The sequence below is a fragment of the Protopterus annectens genome, chromosome 4.part0, assembly GCF_019279795.1.
Source record: "Protopterus annectens isolate FY-2018-M chromosome 4.part0, PAN1.0, whole genome shotgun sequence".
NCBI lineage: Eukaryota > Metazoa > Chordata > Ceratodontiformes > Protopteridae > Protopterus > Protopterus annectens.
In genome coordinates this window covers 1,474,342,241-1,474,365,977 of record NC_056733.1, presented here as the reverse complement: position 1 = coordinate 1,474,365,977, position 23,737 = coordinate 1,474,342,241, and the positions used below count along the sequence as shown (strand labels likewise).

The window sequence follows — 23,737 nt, the reverse complement described above, 5'->3', positions numbered from 1 at the left end:
ACAACCAGCACCAGAATTATGCATTCTAAACATTTAAACCTTGCCTGTGATACAAATAGGACCTGCTGGAGAGAGCGGTATGTATCCCAGAGACTATTCTGTCTCTGGAACAGGCTCCCCGTCCATGTGAAACAGAGTTCCCCCCTAACCTAATTCAAGTGTAACTTGGATAACTGGATGGGGAACAGGAACTTCATCCCAGCTTGGCATTAGTGTCTCTAATGGATACAGGCAACCTGTAAATGGCTCATCACCCAGGCCCCTGCTTGTAAATGTTTCATCTCCTAAGCCCCTGCTTACACTTCTCAAAGGCACCAGAACTTATCAGAGTTTTGGGATGCATGGCTAGGCTTAAAAAGGCCACTGTGATCATTAGCCTAGTAAACACTTATGAACCAAACACTTATGAACCTATGGACATAAAGAGTTACTTGGTGCTGGATAGCTAGATCCCAAACACGAGGAGCTGGTCTGCAAGGAAGGCAGGACCTCATGCCCCTACTTCACAGTAGTACTGTCTGTGAAAACCGAGGGGCCCGGGATGAAAGAGGGAATAAAAAGCTTGCAGAGCCAGAGGCACAGTCCTCATCTCTTTTATGTTGATATGGACTGACCTCTAATGAGGAGTCCAGAGATCCTGACCCTTTAGAAGGCTCCAAGGGGCAGCACACCCCATGTCTGAGGTGTCTGTCAAAAGCTCCTGAGTGGGAACTTGAGCTTGAAAATAATGCCCTGGACTAACAGAAAGTTAATGAAGCCACCAATAAAGCTTGAGCTTGAGACAAGGAAGAAAAGGAACAGGGAACTCCAGGGGGTGGCAATGTTGAAGCCACACCAATATGAGGTGCCACTGAAGTTTCTTCAAATGGATCCTGGCAAGAGGGAGCATGAGAATGATGGAAATCATAAATCTCAGGACCCTGAGAAATTCCCTGGCCATGACAGACAACAGAGGAAGAAGAAATTGGAAGAAGACTTTCAGAGCCAGAGCCTTAGGAGCAGGAAGAGATGCCAGCATGGGAATTGCCTGAAGCCTGCATCTGAGGAAAACATGATACTAGAAAGGAGTCAAAACTGATTTCTGGAGGTTTATGGTGAGCCACAGACTGTTTAATAGGCAAGTGGTAAACTGGAGAGTGTGTAGCAGACTGCTGGGAGAAGGAGCTTGAATAACCATATCTAACTAGGGAAAATCTGTATGCCTCAAAGCCTGCAAAAAGCAACAACAGGAGCAAATAATTTGGTGAATAATCTTGGGGCAGTAGTTAGGCCAACAGCAAAGCAGAGAACTGAAAATGCAGGGAAAAACAGCAAATGTAAATATTTCCTGAAAGTGGGATGAATGGGGATCTGAAGGTAAGCATAGTTGAGATTTAGAGACACCAGAAAGGCGTAAGGAAGAGGAAACAATGTCTGAAGGGATAACATCCAAAAAGAAGGAATCTTGAGAAAAGTGTTGAACAGGAAAAGATACAAAATTGGACTCCACGTATCCTCCTCCCTTTCAGGAGGGCAAAAACATTCTGGAATAAAATACCTTATCCACCTGGGTGGGAGGCATAGTCTGAATGGTGCCATGATCCAAAAAGAGATTGAAGAACCTCTAGAAAATACAAAAGCTGTTGCCGAGGAGGTTGAAAAATGAGGGAGGAAGGGACTTCCAAACCATGAAATAACCCGGATGGATAATGGAGAGAACCCAAAAATCTGAGATGATCCAAAGCCAGTTTGGAAGAGACAGGGAGAGGTGGAGAGATAAGGGGCCCTGGCTGAGGAGAGGGGAATGTCAACTGTGAAACAGAACCAGGCTTGTCCTGAAAAGATGGTTTCTGGGAGGAAGAAGTCTGAGTAGATCCAGCAAGAGGAATATGTCTAGAACCCTTTTTACCCTTAGGAGGAGAGTGATATTGCCTACAAACAAAGGCAGACTTGGAAAGACAGTTCCTCTGAAACTTAGGAATAGGGTAAACAAAAATATGTTTCAGCTCCTGCACGGCTGTGTCCTTATCCTGGAGGGACTTGAATAGGTCAACAGCAGCAGCAGCAGTTTCAAAAAGACTTTTTTATCCAAAGAATCATACAAGTTTGACCTTGATGTCATCATGTAAAGCCAAAAGGCATAGCCAAAAATAATGCCTCATGACAGAGCCAAAACCAGCAGCCCTGGAAAAGGCATCAGCTGCACTTGATTAAATGGCAAGCATCTTCTGAAGTGGAACCCAGCAGGGGAATGGCAGAAACCACCTTAGAAACCTGGGAGAGGAGGGTGAAAACATACCCGGTCATATGGGTCTGGTAGTTAATGGCCCTAAAGGAGAATGTGGTAGGAGTTTCAACCTTCTTGTCCAACCTTTCCGTGGCCCTACTATCCTTATCAGAAGGCAGCAGCTTGGTAGAGGGCAACTATTAGGATGGCTTGTCAGAAGAGCCTGACACTACAGAAGAGTCTGAGAAGTTCAGTTATAAAAAGAAATTGCAGTCCTCAGGCACGTTATAGAACATATCTGTCTTTTTGTGCAGGACACAGAGCCAGAGGCTACAGAAGCTATAGAAAGGTATCCAAAAGGGCAGTTAAAACAGGAGGAATAGCAGATGGTTTGGGAGACTCCATCTGTAGTAGTTCATAGCACTTTTTCTAATATCAGAGATCTGGGAACAATCTCACTTAAAATAGTCCCTAATATGGGCAATGGTATCCCTAATGGACAGCTTCTCCAAAGGGGAGTCTAGACTTAAGGAATCCTATTCCTCTAAACCATAGTCGAATGGGGAAGTAATTTGGGAAGAATAGGCTACAGATTTTTCCCCAGAGTGCAGAACCTCATTTGAGGAATCCCGTTTTCTAGGCATCTTGAAAGGAGTGGTAGACCAGGGGGAGCAGGAACAAATACCCCTTGAGGTGGCCTCAAGGCCATTCAAGCATGTAATAAACTCTAAGTGAAATCCTGTCATTCATGCTGGGGATTCTTCACAACAGAGAAAATATGCTTTGTCTTCTATTTCTTTTTCTGTGGGATGTCCGCTTGAAACACCTTCAGAGGATTAGACCCCTGATATGACTCTATACAGGTGGTAGGAATTTCTCCCCTCACTAAAATCTGAGGAATCCCCTTCAGGCCCTTGCCCTTGGATATTATCAGTCAAGGTTCCCCCTCAACATCAGGTACAGATTTTTGAAAAGCCTCAGAGAATGTGCAAGAATTCGGATCAATGCTGGCCTGAGACAGAGTCCTGGGGTCAGAGGCTGGAGAACAGCCAGATCGGGCTGGACTTTTTTGATCTGCTTCTTAGCATATGGCTGATCATTGGGATGGCAGGATTCCACCATGGCACCCTGAGCTAACAACTTAAGACACTGGTTTCTCAAGGTATATGGACAAAGAGAAGAGTTAACTATGTAGGGTCTTAGGCACAAACACCTGGCAGACAGAACACTGTGTATGATCGTGGGAAGTAGCCAAACAAAAAAGACACTGGTTGTGACCGTCTTTATGGAAAATCTGCCTCCCACACTGACATTTCCCCTTTCTGGATGCCATGAACACAATACCAAACATGAATAAAAAGGAAGAGAACAAAATCCCAACATGGCACTTATCTTGGTAACCAGCACAGCACAAGGGCATTCAGACTGACAGATGATAATGACATTTGGACTTGCAGCAAAGAAGTTCTGAATGTTTGCTTCAGTAGGTCAACTTTATGCCCTACATCTTGCATGGGGAGCACACATGTGATGTACTGTGCCTATAAGAGCTGAAGGCTTTTGTATGCTGGCCGGACGTTGGGCTATTCTTGGCAGGAGATCCCTTAAGTGACGGTAATATGGAAGGACATCAATATCCACATTGCCCATTACCACACAACAAACACAGGTATACCTTCATGCATTTAGCCACCCACACCTTTATGTTACCGATTTCCTCTGTCCCTCTGAAACATCTGCTTACTGTAGGGAGCTACCTGAAAAAAACAGACGTATCGTTATAAAACAGAGTGGGGAGAGGCATCAGCCTGTTGTTATCGAACATGCAATAGACAATGCTAATATTTCCCTACAGCAAATATGAGTCAATAACAAATATTCAGCTAAGTCAGCAATTTCCTACATTCACAGGCTCATAGGTATATACTAGGCTAACATCCACCATGGCACTTTATAAGCCTAGCCATACAATCCAACCGAATTGTGTCTCTATGTATCATGGACGTTTCTTAGCGGGGGGGGGGGGTATGTGTGGGGGAAGGTATGTTAATTTTGCATTACTGTCTGCCTCTATCTACCATAGATACGGGGACCACACCTGGGGTGAATTTCCTATTTCACATCCATTGGCAAGGTTATGCTTAAACAGGGTTAGGGATGGACATGTTACCCTTTGCTGGAATTGAAGAGCAAGCTGTGCTAACTCCATCAACTGATGACGTGTATGAATCACATGCACCACAGTAGAAGTTTTCAAGGGTGAGAACCAAACACTGTACCTTGGATCTGGGAGGCAAACACCTTACTCATTATGCCATTTTAGTTGCATCCTGTCTACTCATCCCACACTATGCACCACAAATCGGTCAGACCATGAAAGCATGAGAATGCAGACTCACAGTGTGAAAATTATATTGACAGATAACCAAGAGGCATTGTGATGAGCAGTTCAACCCCACCATCCTGTGACATGAAGTACACAATGGATTGTTTTATTTTCTCTATTCCTCCCTTAGATATGCTCCAGATGGGTGGAGGAAAGTTTGAACCTAGACTGTACTGAAAGCAAACATCCAGACACTACACATTTACTTGGAAGTGCAATGAAACCAACTAAATATACACAAGGGAAGAAGCAAATATAGACTATGTAAAAATACAGGATCCTTACTGCACAGACAAAGCAAGTATCATGCCAGCTGTAGTCCAATGCTTCCAGGAATCTGTCCCCAGCATCAATCTTGAAGTCACAGCCATGGCATTTTGTACCAAACATCTTCTCGTAATCTGGAAAAAGAAAACAATCATGGACAGTTCAAAATTCAGTTACACAACCAAAATCTAAGCAGTCAAACCGAAGGCCCTTCTAGAGGACGGGAAGTATTTGTGTGTGACTGAAATTGATAAATACTCCTTGACAGATGGACAAGAACAACAAGAGTAAACATATCACATACTAGATGTAATACAAAAGAAAGTATACATGCAGTACAGCCGCTAAGACATCTTTTAACAGCGAATAAAAATTTATTTACAATTAAATTACAGCATCACACTCTTTACAACAAATTAATAAAACGAACAGCCTATTCATAACATGGCACTACCCACTTTAACTTCCTTATCTTTGTGGTAATTTAGCAAGAAAGTACAGTTGTGTACCTACCATAAATGTAGATGTTCGAGTGTATTCACTGTTGCAGTCATTACACTTGGGTTATCCTGCTGGCAGGCTACCCGCAGTCAGCCTGAGTTCCAAAGTCTAGGTCCGGCGTCGGTTGCTGTCGCCTCCTCCCTGACGTCAGTGCGCCAGGGGTATAAAAGATGCAACCGACGTCATTTTCTTCAGTTTTTCTTGCCCCAGATGTCAGGTGCCCCCAAATAGGAAAGGCTGGAAAAAATTATGCCAAAAAACATGCGTGTACTAAAATAAACATTTCCTTCATCTACAAGCAAATACACCACATAGGTTGTATAAAGTTGAGAAGTACAGAAAAATCCCAGCAATGAAAAGGGGGATGGTGGGTGGGTAACCTGGACTGCAACAGTGAATACACTCTAACATCTACATTTATGGTAGGTACACAACTGTACTATGTTTATCGTGTTTCACTGTTGCAGTCATTACACTTGGGTTGAATCCCAAAGCTGAGGTTGGGTGGCTGGGCCTAAATAGGATTAGGAGAGGCTACCAGGCCCTGCAGAACTGCAGTGGCAAAGCCTGCTCTGGATTTAGAGTAGAGCGGTAAGTGGTAGTGCTTGGTGAAAGTGTGCACTGAACTCCATGTTGCAGCTTCTAAAATGTCTTTGGTTGGTACGCCTCTGAGAAAGGCTGCTGAAGTGGCTGCTGCTCTAGTAGAATGTGGCCTAATGCCCTTAGGCACTGATTTGCCATGTTGTGCATAGCAGAAGCGAATGCAGTGTCCTATCCATTTTGAAATTGTCTGCTTTGAGATGGGCTTTCCTTGTGATCCTGTAGCATAAGCTACAAACAGTTGCTCAGTTTTTCTGAAAGCTTTTGTTTTGTCCTAGTAGAATCGTAGCTGTCTGTGCATGTCCAAAGCGTGCAGAAGTCTCTCCCCTTTATTCTGGGGATTTGGACAGAAAGTTGGCAAATGAATGGTTTTGTTAAGAGCCACACTGGAAACCACCTTTGGCATAAATGTTGGGTTTGTCCTTAGAGAGACCCTGTCCTGATGAAAAATGATGAAAGGTTCCACTGCCATTAATGCCTGTAACTCTGAGACTCTTCTTGCTGAAGTTATTGCTAGGAGCAGAGCAGTTTTCCATGATAAGAATTTTATATCAGCTGTGTTGGCTGGCTCAAAAGGAGGCAGTGTGAGCTTTTCTAAAACAAAATTGTCCCAAGTAGGTACTGGTGCTCTCCTTGGGGGTCTTATGTTTCTTGCCCCTCTGAGGTACTGCCTTAGTAGTGGATGTTAAAAAATAGGAGGGTCCGTATTGTAATGAGCTGAAATGGCAGAGGCATGGATCTTAATTGATGAGAAGGATAGGCCTTTGTCCAGCATCTCAGTTAGGTATTGTAAAATCTGAGGTATATTTGGAACAAGTGGTTTGAGTCCTTGTGCCTGGTTCCAAGCACAGAATCTCTTCCATTTTTCTGCATAAGATTTCCTAGTGCTGGGCCTCCTGGCTTGTAAAATGACATCCATAACAGCTTTAGAGAGAGGTGTGGTCTGAGTGACTATATTATCTGCCATGCAGCCAGATTTAAGGTTCTGAGTTGACTGTGTAGAATCTGATTGTTTTGTTGAGTCAGAAGATGAGGAATTTGAGGTAAAGGCCAGGCTGGGCCTTGAGACAAGCTCTTTAGGATTGGGTACCAGTGCTGGTGTGGCCAATTTGGGGCAATCAGGATCATTTTTGGCTTCTCTTGCCTGACTTTTTGGAGCACCTTGGGAAGAAGAGGCAGTGGAGGGAAGGCATAAACTGCTGGGTTTTCCAGCTGAATGAAAGAGCATCCACTTTCCATGCTTGTGAGTGATAAGTCCTTGTGGAGAATTTCTGTAGTTGGCAGTTGTGAGGGGAGGCAAAAAGATCTATGTCTGGGCGTTCCCATTTCCTTGTTATTATGCTGAAGACCTGTGGATTTAGTTTCCATTCGTGCGGATCCATGAGATTTCTGCTTAGTTCGTCTGCCAGTGTAATTTTCGTTCCTGGCAGGAATTGTGCTTGCAGATGTACTTGACAGGTCAGTGCTGTGTTCCACAAAGTCATGGCTTGCCTGCAGAGGGGGTAGGAATGTGTGCCCCCTTGCTTGTTTATGTACCACATAACTGTGGTGTTGTCCGTCTTTAATAATAGTTGTCCTGGATGTAGTAGATCCTTGAAAGCTGTCAGGGCATTCTGTACAGCTAGCATCTCTTTTTGATTGATGTGAAGATGCATTTGTTCCTTGGGCCACGTGCCCTGAATACATTTTCTTGCCATGTGTGCCCCCCAGGCATAATCCGATGCATCTGTTGTTATTTTCTGCCTGACTGTGGGTAAGGTGAAAGGCTGTCCCTTGTTGTGGTGACAGGCCCGGGACCACCATCGAAACTTCTGCTGTAGACAGGGAATTATAGTTATTATTGTTTCCAAGCTGTGGCAATGTTGAGTCCAAACACTTTTTAGATACCATTGTAGTTTCCTCATATGCAGTCTTGCATATGGAATTAGTAGAATGCAGGATGCCATGAAGCCCAGGGCCTGCAGAATTTTTCTTGCAGGGAGCTGGGTCTTTGTTGCCATCATTTGAAAGTAACGAGTCAGTTGCCTTTGTTTGTCTGGCATGAGATAAGCCATCTGGGCAGTTGTATTTAAGTTTGCACTCAGGAATATTATCTCTTGAGAGGGCACGAGTTTTGATTTCTTTTCGTTTACTGTGTACCCTAGGCAAATTAATAATCTTTTTACAAACGCCAGATGTTTTAGTAGAATGTCCTTGCTCTCTGCTTGAATAAGGCAGACGTCCAAGTAGGGATATATTTGAATTCCTCTTTGTCTGCAAAATGCAATTACTGGTGCCAGGCATTTTGTGAAGACCCTGGGTGCAGTAGATAAGCCAAAGGGCAGTGCAGATAATTGGTAATGCATTGAGCCAGCTATGAATCTGAGGTATCTTCTGCAAGACTGTCTGGGACATGCAGGTATGCCTCCTTGAGGTCCAAAGTAACTAGCCAAGCCTTCTTGCCCAGCATGGGTAGAAGTTGCTGCAATGTTAACATTTTGAATTTTGGAACATCCAGGAAAGTATTTAGGATTTACAAGTCCAGTATTGGTCTCCAGGCTTTGTCCTTTCTGGGTACCAGGAAAAGTCTTGAGTAAAATCCTTGTCCCTGTTCTTGCTGTGGTACTCTTTGAATAGCTCCCATGTCCATGAGAGCAGCAATTTACTTTTGTAAAGTAAATTGGGTGATTATGTGCCAATTTTGTGAGAAAAGTGCTAGCTTTCCCCCTAGGGGTGCTGCCAAAAGGTAAGTGCTTGGCCTTTGTAGAGGGAAATCATTGGGACTGTTTCCTATAAGGTTGTGATTCGTCTTCTCCTCCTTTGGGGACAGAAGCACCCCATTGTTTAGGTCTGTAGGGTCCTTGGGGCTGCGATCTGCCTCTTGGGCATCTGTATCTGCCTCTTTGTGGCCTGTCTGACACCTGAAAGGGCCAATTTTTTGAAGGCCAGTTTGTGCTAAACCTAGGTGGTTGAACCTGTAAGAAATCCTTTACGGTCTGCATAGATTTTGCTTTATCCTCCATTTTCTTTAACACCTCTTCTGCCTTAACATCAAACAAAGTATCATGCTGTAGTGGAGCATCCAATAATTTTACTTTAACATGTTCAAGTAAACTTTGTTCTTTCAATCAAGCATGCCTTCGAATGACAGAGCCTGTAACTGCGGCTCTGCAAGAAGCCTCTAATGAATCAAAACCACATTGCAGAGTATGCTTTCCCACTTGTTCAGCTTCATGCAATAATTCCTGCATTTCCTTATTATCAGGACTTTGAGTTTGTAAGCATTTTCTGTTTTAACAAAGACATGAGGTACTGTTGATATTTAAGCATGTGAAACTGGCAGTTTAAAGCCCTTACAGCTAAAGTAGCAGAAGTGTAAACTTTTTTCCCCCATCTATCCAGAGCTCTAGAATCCCTATTAGAAGGGACAGGTTTTTTTACAGTGGAAGCCTTAACCCCTTTGGGACCCTGAGAAATTGTTTCTGGGTCAGTAGCAGGGTTTTTATAAAGAAATTTATGAGAGTCAGGGACTGTGTAATACCTGTCTGGCTTGACTGGTGCAGGGGGTAAAGAATCAAGAGACGGACTGGATTCAGAGAAAACATCATCAACAATATCAAGCACAGGGGGGATAGCCAGGGGCCTGTGCTGAGGCAGTAAAAGAAAGTCTCTGAGCCTTTTCTTGGATTCTGAATAATCCTGGCTCTCCCAGTGGAAATGCTCCCTCATGGTGTGCAGAGTTTCCCCAAAAGAATAATCCTCAGGTGGACAGGCTGAAGGTATAGATTCTTCAGCATCAGAGTCCTCATAGGAAGGGAGAGAGTAGCCTTGATCCGAAGAGGAATCAGAGGAAATAGAAACCTGGTCAGAGGAATCATAGTCAGTGTCTTGACTAGGCCTTTTATCAGGAGGGGGATGGGAACCCCTGATCAAAGTAATTAAGTCTGCGGCCATTTTAAGCATCTGTTTCTTTGGCATGGATGACTGTCCAGGAGAATGCTGTACTTGTTTCCTTGTCTTTAATGGTGTCTTTGACTGTGCCTTGGCTGCTGCAGTGGACTTAATAGTAAGCTGTGAAGGTCTGAAAACACCCTCAGAAGCCTATGCCTGCTCAGCAGCTCTGGACCCATCTGAGGGAATAGTTTCCGTAGGCCCAATACCTTGAGTATCCAGAGGCCTAGTTGTCTCCACATGGGAGTCGGATACGTGCTGTGGCTCTGAGGTAGCAGGTGTCAGGGGCTGCGAAAGCACCTCACTGAGAACCGGCGAATGGGTGACTGGCCTAGAGGAGGCTTCGTCGGTTTTGGACCTCGGATGCCTGTCCTTTCCCTTGTCTTTGCGTTTTTTATGAATTCTGGTCGTCGGTTGTTCCGACGGCATTATGTAGTTAAACCTTCGGCCAAAGTAATGTAAAGCAAAATCAAACCGACGCTTAATAGTGCATTTGTTGAATCTAGCACAAAACCGACAACTAGTACCGTCGTGGTCAGGGCCTAGGCAAGGAATACAGTAAGAGTGATAGTCCTTATGAGGTATTTACTTCCCACAAGAAATACAATTGTTAACTTTTACTGACATCGGTCTGGAGCAAGAAAAAGTTTCCCCAACGGGGTACTTAGCTTTATTGAAGGCTTTGGTTCTGAAACTCTGTTTCGAAAATCTCGGGAGTCGGCCGACCGGCACTTGCGAACTGCTTTTGCTTCGGGCACCGTGTGGCAAGAAAGACTGAAGAAAATGGCGTCGGTTGCATCTTTTATACCCCTGGCGCACTGACGTTAGGGAGGAGGCGACAGCAACTGACGCCGGACCTAGACTTTGGAACTCGGGCCGACTGCGGGTAGCCTGCCAGCAGGATAACCCAAGTGTAATGACTGCAACAGTGAAACACGATGAACATCTTAAATGTAGATGTTGTTCAACTCAAGTATATGAATTTTAGTGTGATTAAAAAAGCTGATAAAGCATCCCACTGGTACAGATGGAAGATATTTACCTGTGCAGACAGTGGTCCAAGTTTGGGGAGACTTTTGAGTAACTGAATACTCACCTTGGAAAGAAAGAACAAAAAGTACTTACCATCTCAGTCATGACAGATAGATGGTGAGTGACAGTTACCTATGTGATTGCTCATGGAGGCTGTGGGCCTTGTAGGAAGAGCATTACTAACACGGGGATGAGGAACAAGAAAGCTCCCTAGTAAAAATGTGAAGGAACAGGTTTTCAATCACTATATTTCCTAGCGACATGGACATAAGTAGCCAAATCAGCAATCCATCCTCCTGACCCATTTCTGACTAAAGCCTCACTGTCTTTCACCAGATCAATGACAAAGGAGCAATGGAACGGGTCTTGTGGGAATGGAAGATGGCAAAGCAGGAAAAGAGGACAGCTGAAGGATCCGTGCCTATCAGGTGGAAAATGGGGAATCATTAAAAGCCATGGTAGTAGCCTATTCAGGAAGGCTGTAGATTTCAGAAAACATATTTCTTATTGCTGCAGTGTATGGCAGTGTATAACTTTTAAACTGACATAACTAGAAGTTAAATAAATGTTTTCACTCTAATTTTACTTTTTTGTTATATTTAAGTTTTACATTTTGTAGAAAATATTACACATTAAGCTTCATTTTGTATGCAAGTACTAATAGACAATAAACTGCTGACCTAAAAGATTAATTAGTTACAAGCAAGGGGTGGAACTTAGGCAGACTACACAGCTGGTGGCTAATTTCACACACAGCAGTCCCTGACTTCATATTTATTTTAGCACACTCAGGGTTGCTTACCAATGGGATGCATCTGATTTCTTCACAAATGCAAAAATAACTTGTGCTCAACCATGTTGGCACCCACCCTTTTGATCCGTTTTCTTTTTACAGGTACAGAATATGTGGGAAATGGAAAAGTCGTGTTTATCAACAAGTGTACAATATTAGAGAGGCACGTAAAGAAATAGTCAATCTCTAAGCATCTATGATCCTGTCAATCAGCAAAAAGAAGCAACCTATGAAAAAAATACAGAATGTTCTTTGATGGCAGAAGGAACTTAAATCTGAGCTCCCAGAAAAAGAAAAAATCAAAAACGTATATAAAGGATATTTGTGCAATAAAGCATGTAACTCATAATGAATGTAATTCAGGTGTGAAGAGGTAACATTTATAGACTGATGGGAGGAGGGGAACAGTGGATGCAGTAGGCCTCTGGGATATGATTTGCAGAATGCAGTATTATCCCTTTATCCCTTCTGTAGACACTTCTCTGTAATGAAAAATGATGATGCACATGTCAGGGCAAACACAGACATTATACAGGGGATAGCCTTTCTGTTTAAGGAGCACAGTGACCACCAGCATTGTCACAAATACTGCCTACAAAAAGCAGCAGCTCAAAAATAAATACCCAAGAACAGTGAAAAAGTGATGGAAGACAGGTGTAACATCTTGCAGAACTCACCAAAGGCAAAGGATGCGATGTCTACACAGGCATAAAAAGTGGATTCCTACGACATAATTGACTGCTTAGGTTGTTGAATGCTTAAACATCGACACCTAAACGTCAAACTCTTAGAATAGCGAATGGCCACATACACAAATTCTTTCCTCGGGAAAGAATTTGTTTGGCCATTATCAGGGATTTGCCCTTTCCTCAATGTAGACCAATTTCAGAGTTGGTATATTAAGTTAGGGTGTGTGTGTGTTGGGGGGGGGGGTGAAGCCCCCCCACTATGTTTGGATTTTCTTGTTTATTTTGTTTCCGGATGGCCTAGCGAATTCTTTCCCGAGGAAAGAAGTCACGTATGTGGCCGTTCAATATTCTAAGCTTTCGACGCTTAGGTGTCTGTTTAAGCATTCGACAATCTAAGCTGTGGATTATATGATACAGATGTTAAAAAGTGCATAACAAAAACCTGAGATGAGGTACAGGACAGTGATTAAAAAAACGAGATGGAAAAGTCCAGTTGGATGGCTCCTTTCAGTACATCTTCAAGTGAAGGAAAGATCTGGAGGCAAGAAATTTGCCCAGTACCTTGGCAAGAAGGAATGAGGAATAAATAATGATTGCAAAAGCAGATGTGGAGGGTAAACAGAGAAATCACCTGGCTTGGCAAACGTTTGGAACAGTAAATAAGTAATTTGAAAAAATCAAGGGTGTGGTGGAGGGGATTTTTGGTTAGTACCACATTCAGTATGAGTTTTTCTGAAGTGCCTCTCTTCCATGGCCAGCCTCTGTGAAGTAGAGGACTACATACTTTAAACACCTAAAGATTTGCTCAGTTTACTGCTCTTCAATGCTGGTCTACTAACTACTGTCCAATATAGTACATTGCACAATCCAGAAGAAAGCAGGAGACTGCATAAAGGAAAAAGAAGACCAAAACTACGTTCTCTTTCTGGGTTTTTACTGATTTAAAACATGATAAAGATGTCATAGTTTTCCATTAATGAGCTCCCCAGGAAGCAGGACAGTTTGACCCCAATGCAACTGGATGTACTTTCATATTAAGATTCACATTTATTGTCTATGGGAATATTTACTGGACAGTTTGACACCAATTACATTTAGTAAAAGCATTTTACTACTTAATATTTTAATTAGGAATTTTACATAGGAATTTAATATATTATTTAACATTTTAATATGCAAATGCTAATTTAACATTTTATGTAATCATCATTATCAGCCTCCTGTTTCCCATTTTTTTTTCCATGGGGTCGGGGTATCGTGCTGTCGCCAACTCTTTCAATTCAGTGCCACACTCCTACCTTCTTCAACACTCATGCCTGACTGTCGCAGATCGTCTTTCACACAATCCATCCACATCTTTGCTGTACATCCTCGCATCCTCTTACCTTCTTCCTATCTGTCCCAAATCTTCCTCACCAGATTATCTTCTGCTTTTCTGCATGTGTCCAAACCACCATAATCTGTTCTCTTTGATCTTTTCTGTAACTGGAGCTACTTTGGCTTCTGCTCTTATGCTGTCATTTCTTAGTCTGTTCCACAGTGTGTATCCTATCACCCTTCTCAGGCACTTAATTTCCATCACCTCTAGCTTCTTCAACTGTTCTGCCTTTACTGCCTAGGTTTCTGTACCATACAGTAGTACTAGACACGCCAGTGTCTTGTACACCTTACTTTTCAGCTTCTTTGGCATTCATCTCTCATAGACTACACCTGACACTCTATGCCAGTTGGCTACAGACCCTCTGATTCTAGCTTTAACCTCTTCATTCAGACTTCCCCTTCTCCTCAACCACCCCTCTCAGATACTTGAAGCTGTTCACCTGTTCCACTATCTTCCCTTCTATCTCTATTCTCAGCTTCTTCGGATTTCCCCAATTTGCTGCCATTACCACTGTCTTATCTGTACTTAGCTTCATCCCATGTGCCTTCAGTTTTGCACTCCATTCCCCTATCCTTTGCTGAAGCTCTAGCTCAGAGTCTGCTTGTAATGCCACATTGTCTGTATACAGCAACTTTGTTAATCTGCCCCTTCTTACCTGTTTACTAATGTCCATCACCAGTATGAATCGCAATGGGCTCAGAGCTGAACCCTGGTGTACACCCACTCCCACTGGGAACCCCTCTGTGAGGCCGAACACTATTCATACTTGAGTCATTGGATCCTTGTACATAGCCTGCACTAATTCTACCATTGTTTCTGGGACTTCAAACCACCACAGTACTGCCCAGATCAGTTTTCTTGGGACCTTGTCATATGCTTTCTACAAGTCTAGGAATGTCCAGTTGGACTCTCCTCATCTCCACCTTCTTCTCGAGTATCTGTCTCACTGCAAACATCAGATTAATTGTGCTGCATCCTGATCTGAATTCAAACTGCTCATTTTTCCATCTTACATTCTACTGCTCTGCGTATCGGTTTATCAATCACCATCTCCAGAACTTTCATGCAATGCGACAGGAGTTTGATGCTTCTGTATTGCCCACAGTTGTGGATGTCCCCTTTGTTCTTGTACACTGGCAAGAATATGTTTATTCTCCAGTCATCTGGGATACACCTTTCTCTCCACACTGCTATGACTACCCTCAGGAACCATTTCTCCCCCATCTCACCCAGCATCTTTGTCATATCTGCTGTGACCTCATCTGAGCCTGCTGCTTTCCATGACTTCATCTTCTTTAATGCTGTTATCATTTCTTCTATAGTGGGCTCCTCTTCTTCTCTCACCGTAGGCTGTGTCTGGGGCAGTACAGCTTCTGTGCAGTTTTCTTCATTCAGAAGCTGCTGGAAAGGGTCTTTCCATCTGCCTTTGATGTCCTGTGGACTGGTGAGCAGGTTGTTGCTGACATTCCCCTTATGAAGGGTGTCTGACTATGTTCTTTATCTTTCTGTTTTTGCCTTGCAACCTGATATAGTTTCTTTGCACCACTTACTGAGTCACTTTCCAGAAGTTGGTACGTCTCAAATGCCCTATTCTTTGCTATTGCTACTTCTTTCTTGGCTTCTTTGTTAGCCAACCAGAAGTCCTTCCTAACCTGGTCAGTTTTTCTATCTCTCACTTCTTCCTGCACTCCTTTCTTTTTATGACTTCCTGGACTTCTACATTCCACCATCAGCTTTCCTTATGTACCTTATTTCTATACCTGGCTCAGCCACATATTTTTTTCTGTAGTCCTAACACATGCTGTTTTTAGGCGTTGCCATTCTTGTTCAACTCCATCTATTTCCTCATCTTCCTGGTGTGCTAGAGCCCTGAGTAATTCCTTGAACTGTTGTACTTTCTCTCCAGTCAACTTCCAGGTGTTCAGCCTGGTCTCTGTTGACCTTAGAGCCTTCTCTGACCATTGCTTGTAGCTGATTGTGGCAACTAGTGGTTTATGCTGTGGGCCAACTGTTTCACTGGGGATGTCTTGCAGTCATGAATTTTACCCCAGTACCTTTTCCTTACTAGGAGGAAGTCTACCTGAGTTGCATGTTGGCTAATCTTGTATGTGATCTTGTGACTCTCTCTCTCTTTCTGAACCATGTGTTGGCTACTATCAAGCCATTTGTCAGACAGACGTCTAGAATGGCTTCTCCTTCTTTATTCCTGTTGCTCCACACATGTGGATCCAGGCAGTCCTCATATCCTGTTCTGTCTGTCCCGATATGTGCATTCAAGTCACCCATTATCAACACCAATTCATGTTGTCCTGCTTTATCTAGTATGTCCTGCAACTGCTATCTGAATGCACTGTTTTTCTCACTATCATAACCCTGCTGTGAGACATAGGCTGAGATTATGAATACTGCCTGTCACTACACTGTAGTCTGATTGCCACGAGTCTTTCATAAATTCTGATGATATCCCTCACTGCCTTCTGAAGCCCCTCTCTCTCTCACCGCAATTCTTACACCATTTCTAGCCTGTCCCCTCCTGAGTAGTAGAGTCTGGATCCCAAGCCAAGTGGCTTTGCTGCACTGCCCTTCCATCTCATCTCTTGGACACATAAGATGTCCAGCCTCCTCCGTATCATCATGTCATCCACTTCCAAGCTGCATCCTGTCAGTGAACCTACATTAAGCATAGCAATTATCAGTTCATGTTTGGCAGGTTGGTTGGTTTTACGTCCAGCTTTTGCTATGAGATATCCCAGGTAACCCAGGCTGGGCAACTAGACACCAACCGGCCAGTAGCTTACTGACTCAGGGCTACTGGGCTTTATGGCAGACACACACTGGCCAATAGGGGCACATACAACCCTCTCACTGTCAGCAAAGGTCCTTGGCAGAGGTCAGAGTAGGCCAGGTCCTCAACCCACTTATCACCTGTAACTACCCATGCCCATTTTGGCGACATTAGTCAACAGGACCAAATCACCTACAGCCCTATTTTACACCGTTGAGTGGCTAGCCCTGCCACGGTGTGCAGTCTGCGATCCATATTCTCCTACCTTGACGATACTAATGAATAAATGAAAATAAGTGTTTAATCAACACAACCAATGAAGTAATACGAAAATAAACGCTTAAAGTCTTATGGATCCCACCAAAAAGAAGTCAGCAGGCAGAAAATGTAAATTCCACTCTTCTGATGAAGTCCACGTTTTAATGGATGAAAGCGCTCAATCATGTGGATTATTGTGTAAAAAGAGTGGAATTTACATTTTCCGCCTGCTAACTTCTTTTTGGTGGGATCCATAAGACTTTAAGCGTTTATTTTCGTATTACATCTTGAGGATACTGCGCACCACAGTAGATACCCAGAGAGGTTGGTCTGTACAACTCTTCCCACTATAGGGCACCATATGGAGTCTGAACTGCTGCTCACAGCTCCATTCATTGGTGAGTTTGAGATGGAAACACTCAGCATGTTTTTTGGACATGGAAGAAACCCCACGGAGACAAAGGGATAATGTACAAACTCCAGCCAGGCATTGGTCGGAGGTCAGGATCGAACCCCGTACCTTGGGCATGGGAGGTGAAGACCTCAACCATTATGACAACTGGTCTCCAATATTTTATATAAAATTTAAATAAAATTAATTTAATTAACAATAGTTTTTAACATGTTAACAATAAAATCAATCAGGAATTTTACATAGGAAGTTAACATATTTAATATTTTAAACTTTATAACCATAAGAAATTAATATTAATATTATTATTTTATGCAAATCAAATGTAAATGTTTTAAGCAGTTATATATATTTATATATATATATATATATATATATATATATATATATATATATATATATATATATATATATATTAAAGTTAGCTCATTAAGAAATTGTTAGTTTTCTATGATTGTACCAGTTTACAGACCAGTAATGTGAACAATATTTTGTTCTAATGACGGGTTATTTTCTATTTAGTTATGTTTGTTTGTTTGTGTCTTTCTGCTTTTCCCAGTTAGGGGTCGCCACAACGGAACTCCGGTCCGCTAATGATTGGTAGTTGATTTTTACGTACCGGCTTGCCAGGCCTGACGCACAACCTTCAACGAAGGTACGCCCATTCACGCATGTCTCCACGCAGAAGACGCTCTAGCTGATAATCGAACCGGACAGCGTCTTACTGTGAAGTGACAACGCTACTGCAGCACCACCACCGCATGATTGTCATATGTTTTCGATATTCTTGCTGAGTGTTATAAACTATTATAAAGACTTGTTACAGATCTAGATATGGAATGTGTTAATGCAGGAGTCAAAACATCCAGGGTCAAAATGTCCTGTACCCGCTCTATAGTGTACCAACCTTTGGGGAGAGTAGAAGCTTCCACAGGAAACCTGATCCTGGGTTCTACTGAAGGATTAGAGTGCCTGTTCCACTGGGGTATAGGCCTGAATTTTAACTGTCCAGCATCTGCAGAGGTGGAGTCTTATGGATTATAAATAACTGGGGGGGGGGGGGTTGCTCAGTTCAGTGCTCCTCAGTTACAGGCTGCTGACAGTGCTCTAACAAGAGATGTGGAAAAGTTAAAAGGAGAGAAGAAAAGCAGAAGACCACAAAGCCCTTTTCCATCAGAGTTATCGATTCAACATGCAACAATGAATTCACTAGCTTCCTTAGACAGGGCCTATCTTGACAGTAGAGACTTAGTTGAACAATTATCTGACCCTGGTTTCCAATGAAGCCTGTTTTTGATTGGCTGGTTACCAAGTCGTGTAGAGTGGATTTTGATTGGCCATCTTCTGCAGGGACATAGGTTGAATTTTGACAGGCCAAATGCTGTGGGTCTACAGTCCTACAGACTATAAATAACCAAAGGTTTCCTTAGTCTGGTGCTGTTTACTGCTGGGCTGCTAATGTACAATATGAAGACAACAACAGCAGATTACAGAGAAGACCATAAAGGCCTTCTCCATCTTGGTTCTTACTGATTCAACATACAATGTTTTCATTGCTGACCTGGGAGTGGGTCTCAAAGAACCAGCCTCTGATGAGAGTAAATGCTTCTATATGAGAGTTACATGAGCTAGGGTTCCAGTGAAAGAACAGAGTGCTGTCTGTTTTTGACTGTCCTACTTCTGGAGGGAATAGGTTGGATTTTGATTGACTACTTCTGCAAAGTAAAAGCCTTGCAAACTCTAACCAAAGGTTTGATCATTCCAGTGCTCTTCTATGCTGGTCTGTTGACAGCTCTCTAATGCTCAGCCAGAGCAGTCTTCACATGAGGAGGAGGAGGAGATCACACAGCCATTTTCAGATTGGGTTCCTATTGATCCAGTGCCCCATAAGACTACAATTGCTTCCTGGGAATGCATCTCTAATATACCAACCTCTGGTGTGGGCAGAAGCTTCCACATGACAACTACCTGGACTTGGATTGTGCCAGTGTTTGATTGGCTGATTTTTGGGGGATTTATACCCTGCCTGTTATTAGCCAGCTTCTGTATGGGGTGGGGCAGGCTTGCAGACTTTAAATAACTGGAGATTTGCTTGGCTTGAAATAAGAAGCAGTGTAAATCCTATTGGGAAAGCACTGCAACAGCATTGTCTACATCACGCAAACAAGCATCTACAGCTTACTGCAGATCACATAACATTCACTGCCTTCTCTGTCTCACTACTAGGATTGGTTTTATTCTTAAGCTTAAATCCAGTACATTGCTATTTGTTAGTCTTAACAACTGACACAGATTTGTGTGTGTTTTATTAGCTGAACTCCAGTTTTAGTATCATGCTTATTAAACAAATCTACATTTGTTAGCATAACATATTCTGCAGACACTCATTATTGACTATTACTCATCTTCCTGACTGCACTCATGTTTGCATCTCAGATAGCACATTATCATATGCTGTTTTCTGAACTGGTTGCACTTAAATAAGCTGTCTCCATACATTTCTGTACTGTTGCTTGTTGCACAGAATTGAATTACTGTTGGTTTACTGTTTAACTGATACATTCCTCTAAAACATATGCTAGCTCTACAGACTATTACATCTGTGTTATTACAGACACTGTAAATTGCTGCACTTCACCTAATTGCAGCAATGAAATTAGTATTGTAGCTCTGCTGTCTGTACTGTTATACTTAAGAAATGTACTATTTATTCCTTGTTGCTGTTCTGTTGTTCACTGCTGAAATATCAAAGGATATATTGCACTGTTGCTAATGTTTCAGGTAATGTTGCACTGTTGCCAATTACTAACATTAATTAGAAACCAAGTTATCTTATTATCTGAGTTACTGTTTCCCCCTTTTTGATCATTGGGGTTGTTGCATTGCTGTTTCTTATTAACTGTTCTACTGTTACAGCTACTGATACACAGTATTTAAACTAGACATTACTGGATTACACACAATCTGACACTGTTGTTTCTCCTACTGACAGCTGCATTAGTCCTACATTGTGCCTATTTACTCCACAATCACTGCACTTGGATCCATTGGATTAGACAATTTGTTGCTTACTGCTGCAATGTGCTAGTAAGGCACAGAATTAAACTACCATTTCATTAGCTGATCATACTTGGCTTCACGTTTAATCATTGCTGCATACCTGCTTGTGCTGACTGTTCCACTACATTGAAAACTTATGTTACAGCCCTCATTTACAGTACTTGATTCTACTGAACTAATCGATCTGATTTAAATTTGCTGATTGTTACCGACTGCAATTGCTACATACTGCCGGGACTATTACATTTTTGCACTTGTGAATGCTAACCCCATTGCTTACTGTATCCAAAGTCATATCTCATATTATTGTATTCTTTAACCACATTCCACAATATCACAGTTTTCAAGTCCAATCCATTATACCATTCTTTGTTATACCAAAAGTAGGATATTACGCTATCTTGTCTCAGACCACTTTTACTACATCATGTATTATGGAATCTCAGTCAATTTGTTTTCTGTGTGTAGCCAGCCTGACGGCACCAGGAATTTTGAGGCAATGTCTCATGCTTACCAAAAATTCTTAACTACCACCTCACAATTTGATACCTGCAAAGTGCAAGTATCTGCTAAACTTGGGTGATACACTCTCACTTCAAAACCTGTTTGGTTAGCAGAAAGCACATACACCTACAGCACAGATCACCTCCACTACAACAACTTACACTGAGGTTAAGAGAACACTGTCTAAGCCTCCTGGCCTAAGGACTAACTAAACTGTAACATTAGTCCCCTATCTTCATCCTGCATGCTTACAGCCCACAGCCAGTAAGTTTACCTCTAAAAGTCAACAGGATACAGACTCCATGCCCTTAACACCCACAGGGTTTGCATTCACCCACAGTAGACTTTTAGTAATGGGCAACTCTATTGTCAGATATACAGACTCTACTTTCACCATAATGGATAAAAATGACTTTCTGGAGTTAGGATCCAAGATAAAATTGGAGCTCTGAAATCCTTCAGTCCAGACAAATACAGTTATGACCTCATTGTGGTCCATGTGATGGTGAATGTCCTTAAGTGCTCTACCAAAAGGATCATGCAGAGAGACATGACTGATTTTGCTATGGCATTTGTCTGAGGCAGCAAAGACACTGGTTTTGAGTTGTATTCTGCCATTATGCAGAATGATGCCGAGATTCAAAGACAAGAAAATTAGCTTTTAATAATTTAGTATGAAACTCATGTCATTCTACTGTAATCCATTAACTGTCATATTGGGATGAGATTCTTCACCATTCCCGCCATGGCTTTCTCATTCTAGTGAAAGCAATTGATGCTCTATAGTGGCTTTCATAGGCAGAATCCATCTGCTGGACATTTCAACCTAGTAAACTTCTCCTCAATACAACAAAGAAATGCCCGAACTGGGGATACTCATGCATACTGAACACATTCATATACATACTGATACAGACACATAGCTTAAAAACAATGAAAGCACTCCCTTTATTCCTTGGTTTAGAACATATCCGGTCATTAAACCTACTGGCAATTGAAGTATACATCAGTATTTGCCAAGAACACCATCATATCATGACTGATCTCTCATGACCCTTAATTTTTAAGCCTTAGGTGTTCAAATCACCCAAAACATAACTAATTATCATTTTGTTAGCTAGTTCCATACTGATCACAATAGCTACCTTAACTAAAACACCCATTAATTCCAACACATTTATATTGTGGGACTTCAACTATCCATCAATAAACTGGCTGACCAATAGCTCCAGGGGTCGGCAGCTGACAAATGCTAACTCTTTGTACAAATACACAAACCACAGGGTAAAAAGGTCACACAGACAAACCATTTAGTAAAAACTAGCAGAACGAACCAGACAGGCTAGAGTCTTTACTGTGTAATACCTTAAAATTCCTTTAGTATAGGCCCATGGGTTATATCCTAATGACCGCTTAAGGACATATCTGTGTTTTAGATGCATGGCTTCTGAATGTCCACGACAAGTCTTTACTTGTGCATTTAGACCAATAAAACCAAATCCTGCTATTTTAACATCTCACTATGGCCGTAGTACCCTTATTTGTCCCCACAAATATGGCCACTTTTTGCACACTGTCATGTTATTACCTTGTCTTTTTCCTTCAGAACTGGTGGTACTTCTCATCTAAATACGTCTGTGCTTTGGGACCTCTCAAAAATAAACCTTCAATTAATTTATTACCAAAACCAGTTTTTCCACAATCTTCTTTCAAATAAAGTCTGGTCCCACTTTCATAGTTCGACAATCCCCATCTGCATCAGATATAATGTGAAATTTAAAAGAGAGCATCTATGGTGAAATACCTACAAAGAAACTATATAACAATAGAAAAAAATCACTTAATCCTTATGAGAGTTGCCATTCTACCTACCTTAAGAGAACACTTAAGCAAACAAAAAAATTGCTTAAAGGTACCATTAAAATGCTCAGAGCTGAATATGAAATTAAAATAGGAAACAATACCAAAAATAACTACAAATATTTCCTTCACTAAGTCATGACATTAAGAATTTGTACCCAGTGATGTTTAGAACTAGTCCACAAAAATTCAAAGGCAGTAGCTAATATACTAGCTGACAAATTTAGTGCAAATTTTCAAATTTTACAGACACACACACACATTATATATATATATATATATATATATATATATATATAGTAAAATCTGAAAGGTCAAAAGCAGGTGCATTGAAGGTTAAGAGTACGTGATTGACTGCACAGAATAAGTAAGCACTGTGATCGAAAAGTTATGTGGTCAAGGAAGCAAGTCCTTATATGGACTTATGTCTGATTATTTTCTTTTTCTACCTAGCAATAAGTATTCAGGTGTGTCTTAATGCTTACAGGGAATTACCTGATTGGTATATGCAAATCCTTTATTGTCTATTGGTGCACCTAGTCGACTTAGTATCAGTATTATCTAAGCATATATAAGCTGACATTTTCTTTTGTATGGGGAGACTCGTATATTGACTTTGGGTCTCCCACACGTGTGTTAATAAGAGAGAACTTGTGCTGCATGTTCTTTAATTTGCGATTAACTATTTGAATAGCAATTGTATTATCAGTTGATATTCCATAGCAGTTGGCGCCATGACTCGGATCAGAAATCCGGGGATGGGCTCCAGCAGATGACTGACATCTCATTAATGGGCCCGCAGACAGTTTTCTGTCTTTCGGGACCTCAGCCATTTGCAAGTGTCTGATATAAGTTTTCTTTTTTTTTTCTCTCTTTCATGGAAATTTCAAAAGGTAGGTGACATAATTCGTTAATGAATGAGTGAGGGTTAAACGATAATCTTCTGGCAACATGCATGTGAGTGTGGGTTACCGACTGTAGTTCGGTGTCAAAAAAAACAAACATGGACGTGAGTGTGGGTAAAGAATTACAGCCAGAAAGAGGAACTCCGGCCGGCTACATGTTTTACAAAG

At 41.9% G+C, this 23,737-nt stretch overlaps 1 protein-coding gene across 1 annotated transcript in view; it reads right to left on the bottom strand.

The window, feature by feature from the left end:
- Window positions 1-23,737, bottom strand: part of LOC122799918 (PDZ and LIM domain protein 7-like) — a 1,210,551-nt gene that overhangs the window by 17,074 nt on the left and 1,169,740 nt on the right. Inside the window, exon 10 of the mRNA XM_044069320.1 lies at window positions 4,878-4,993. Within this exon, the coding sequence (XP_043925255.1) occupies window positions 4,878-4,993 (116 nt within the window). The remainder of the gene's footprint in view (window positions 1-4,877; window positions 4,994-23,737) is intronic.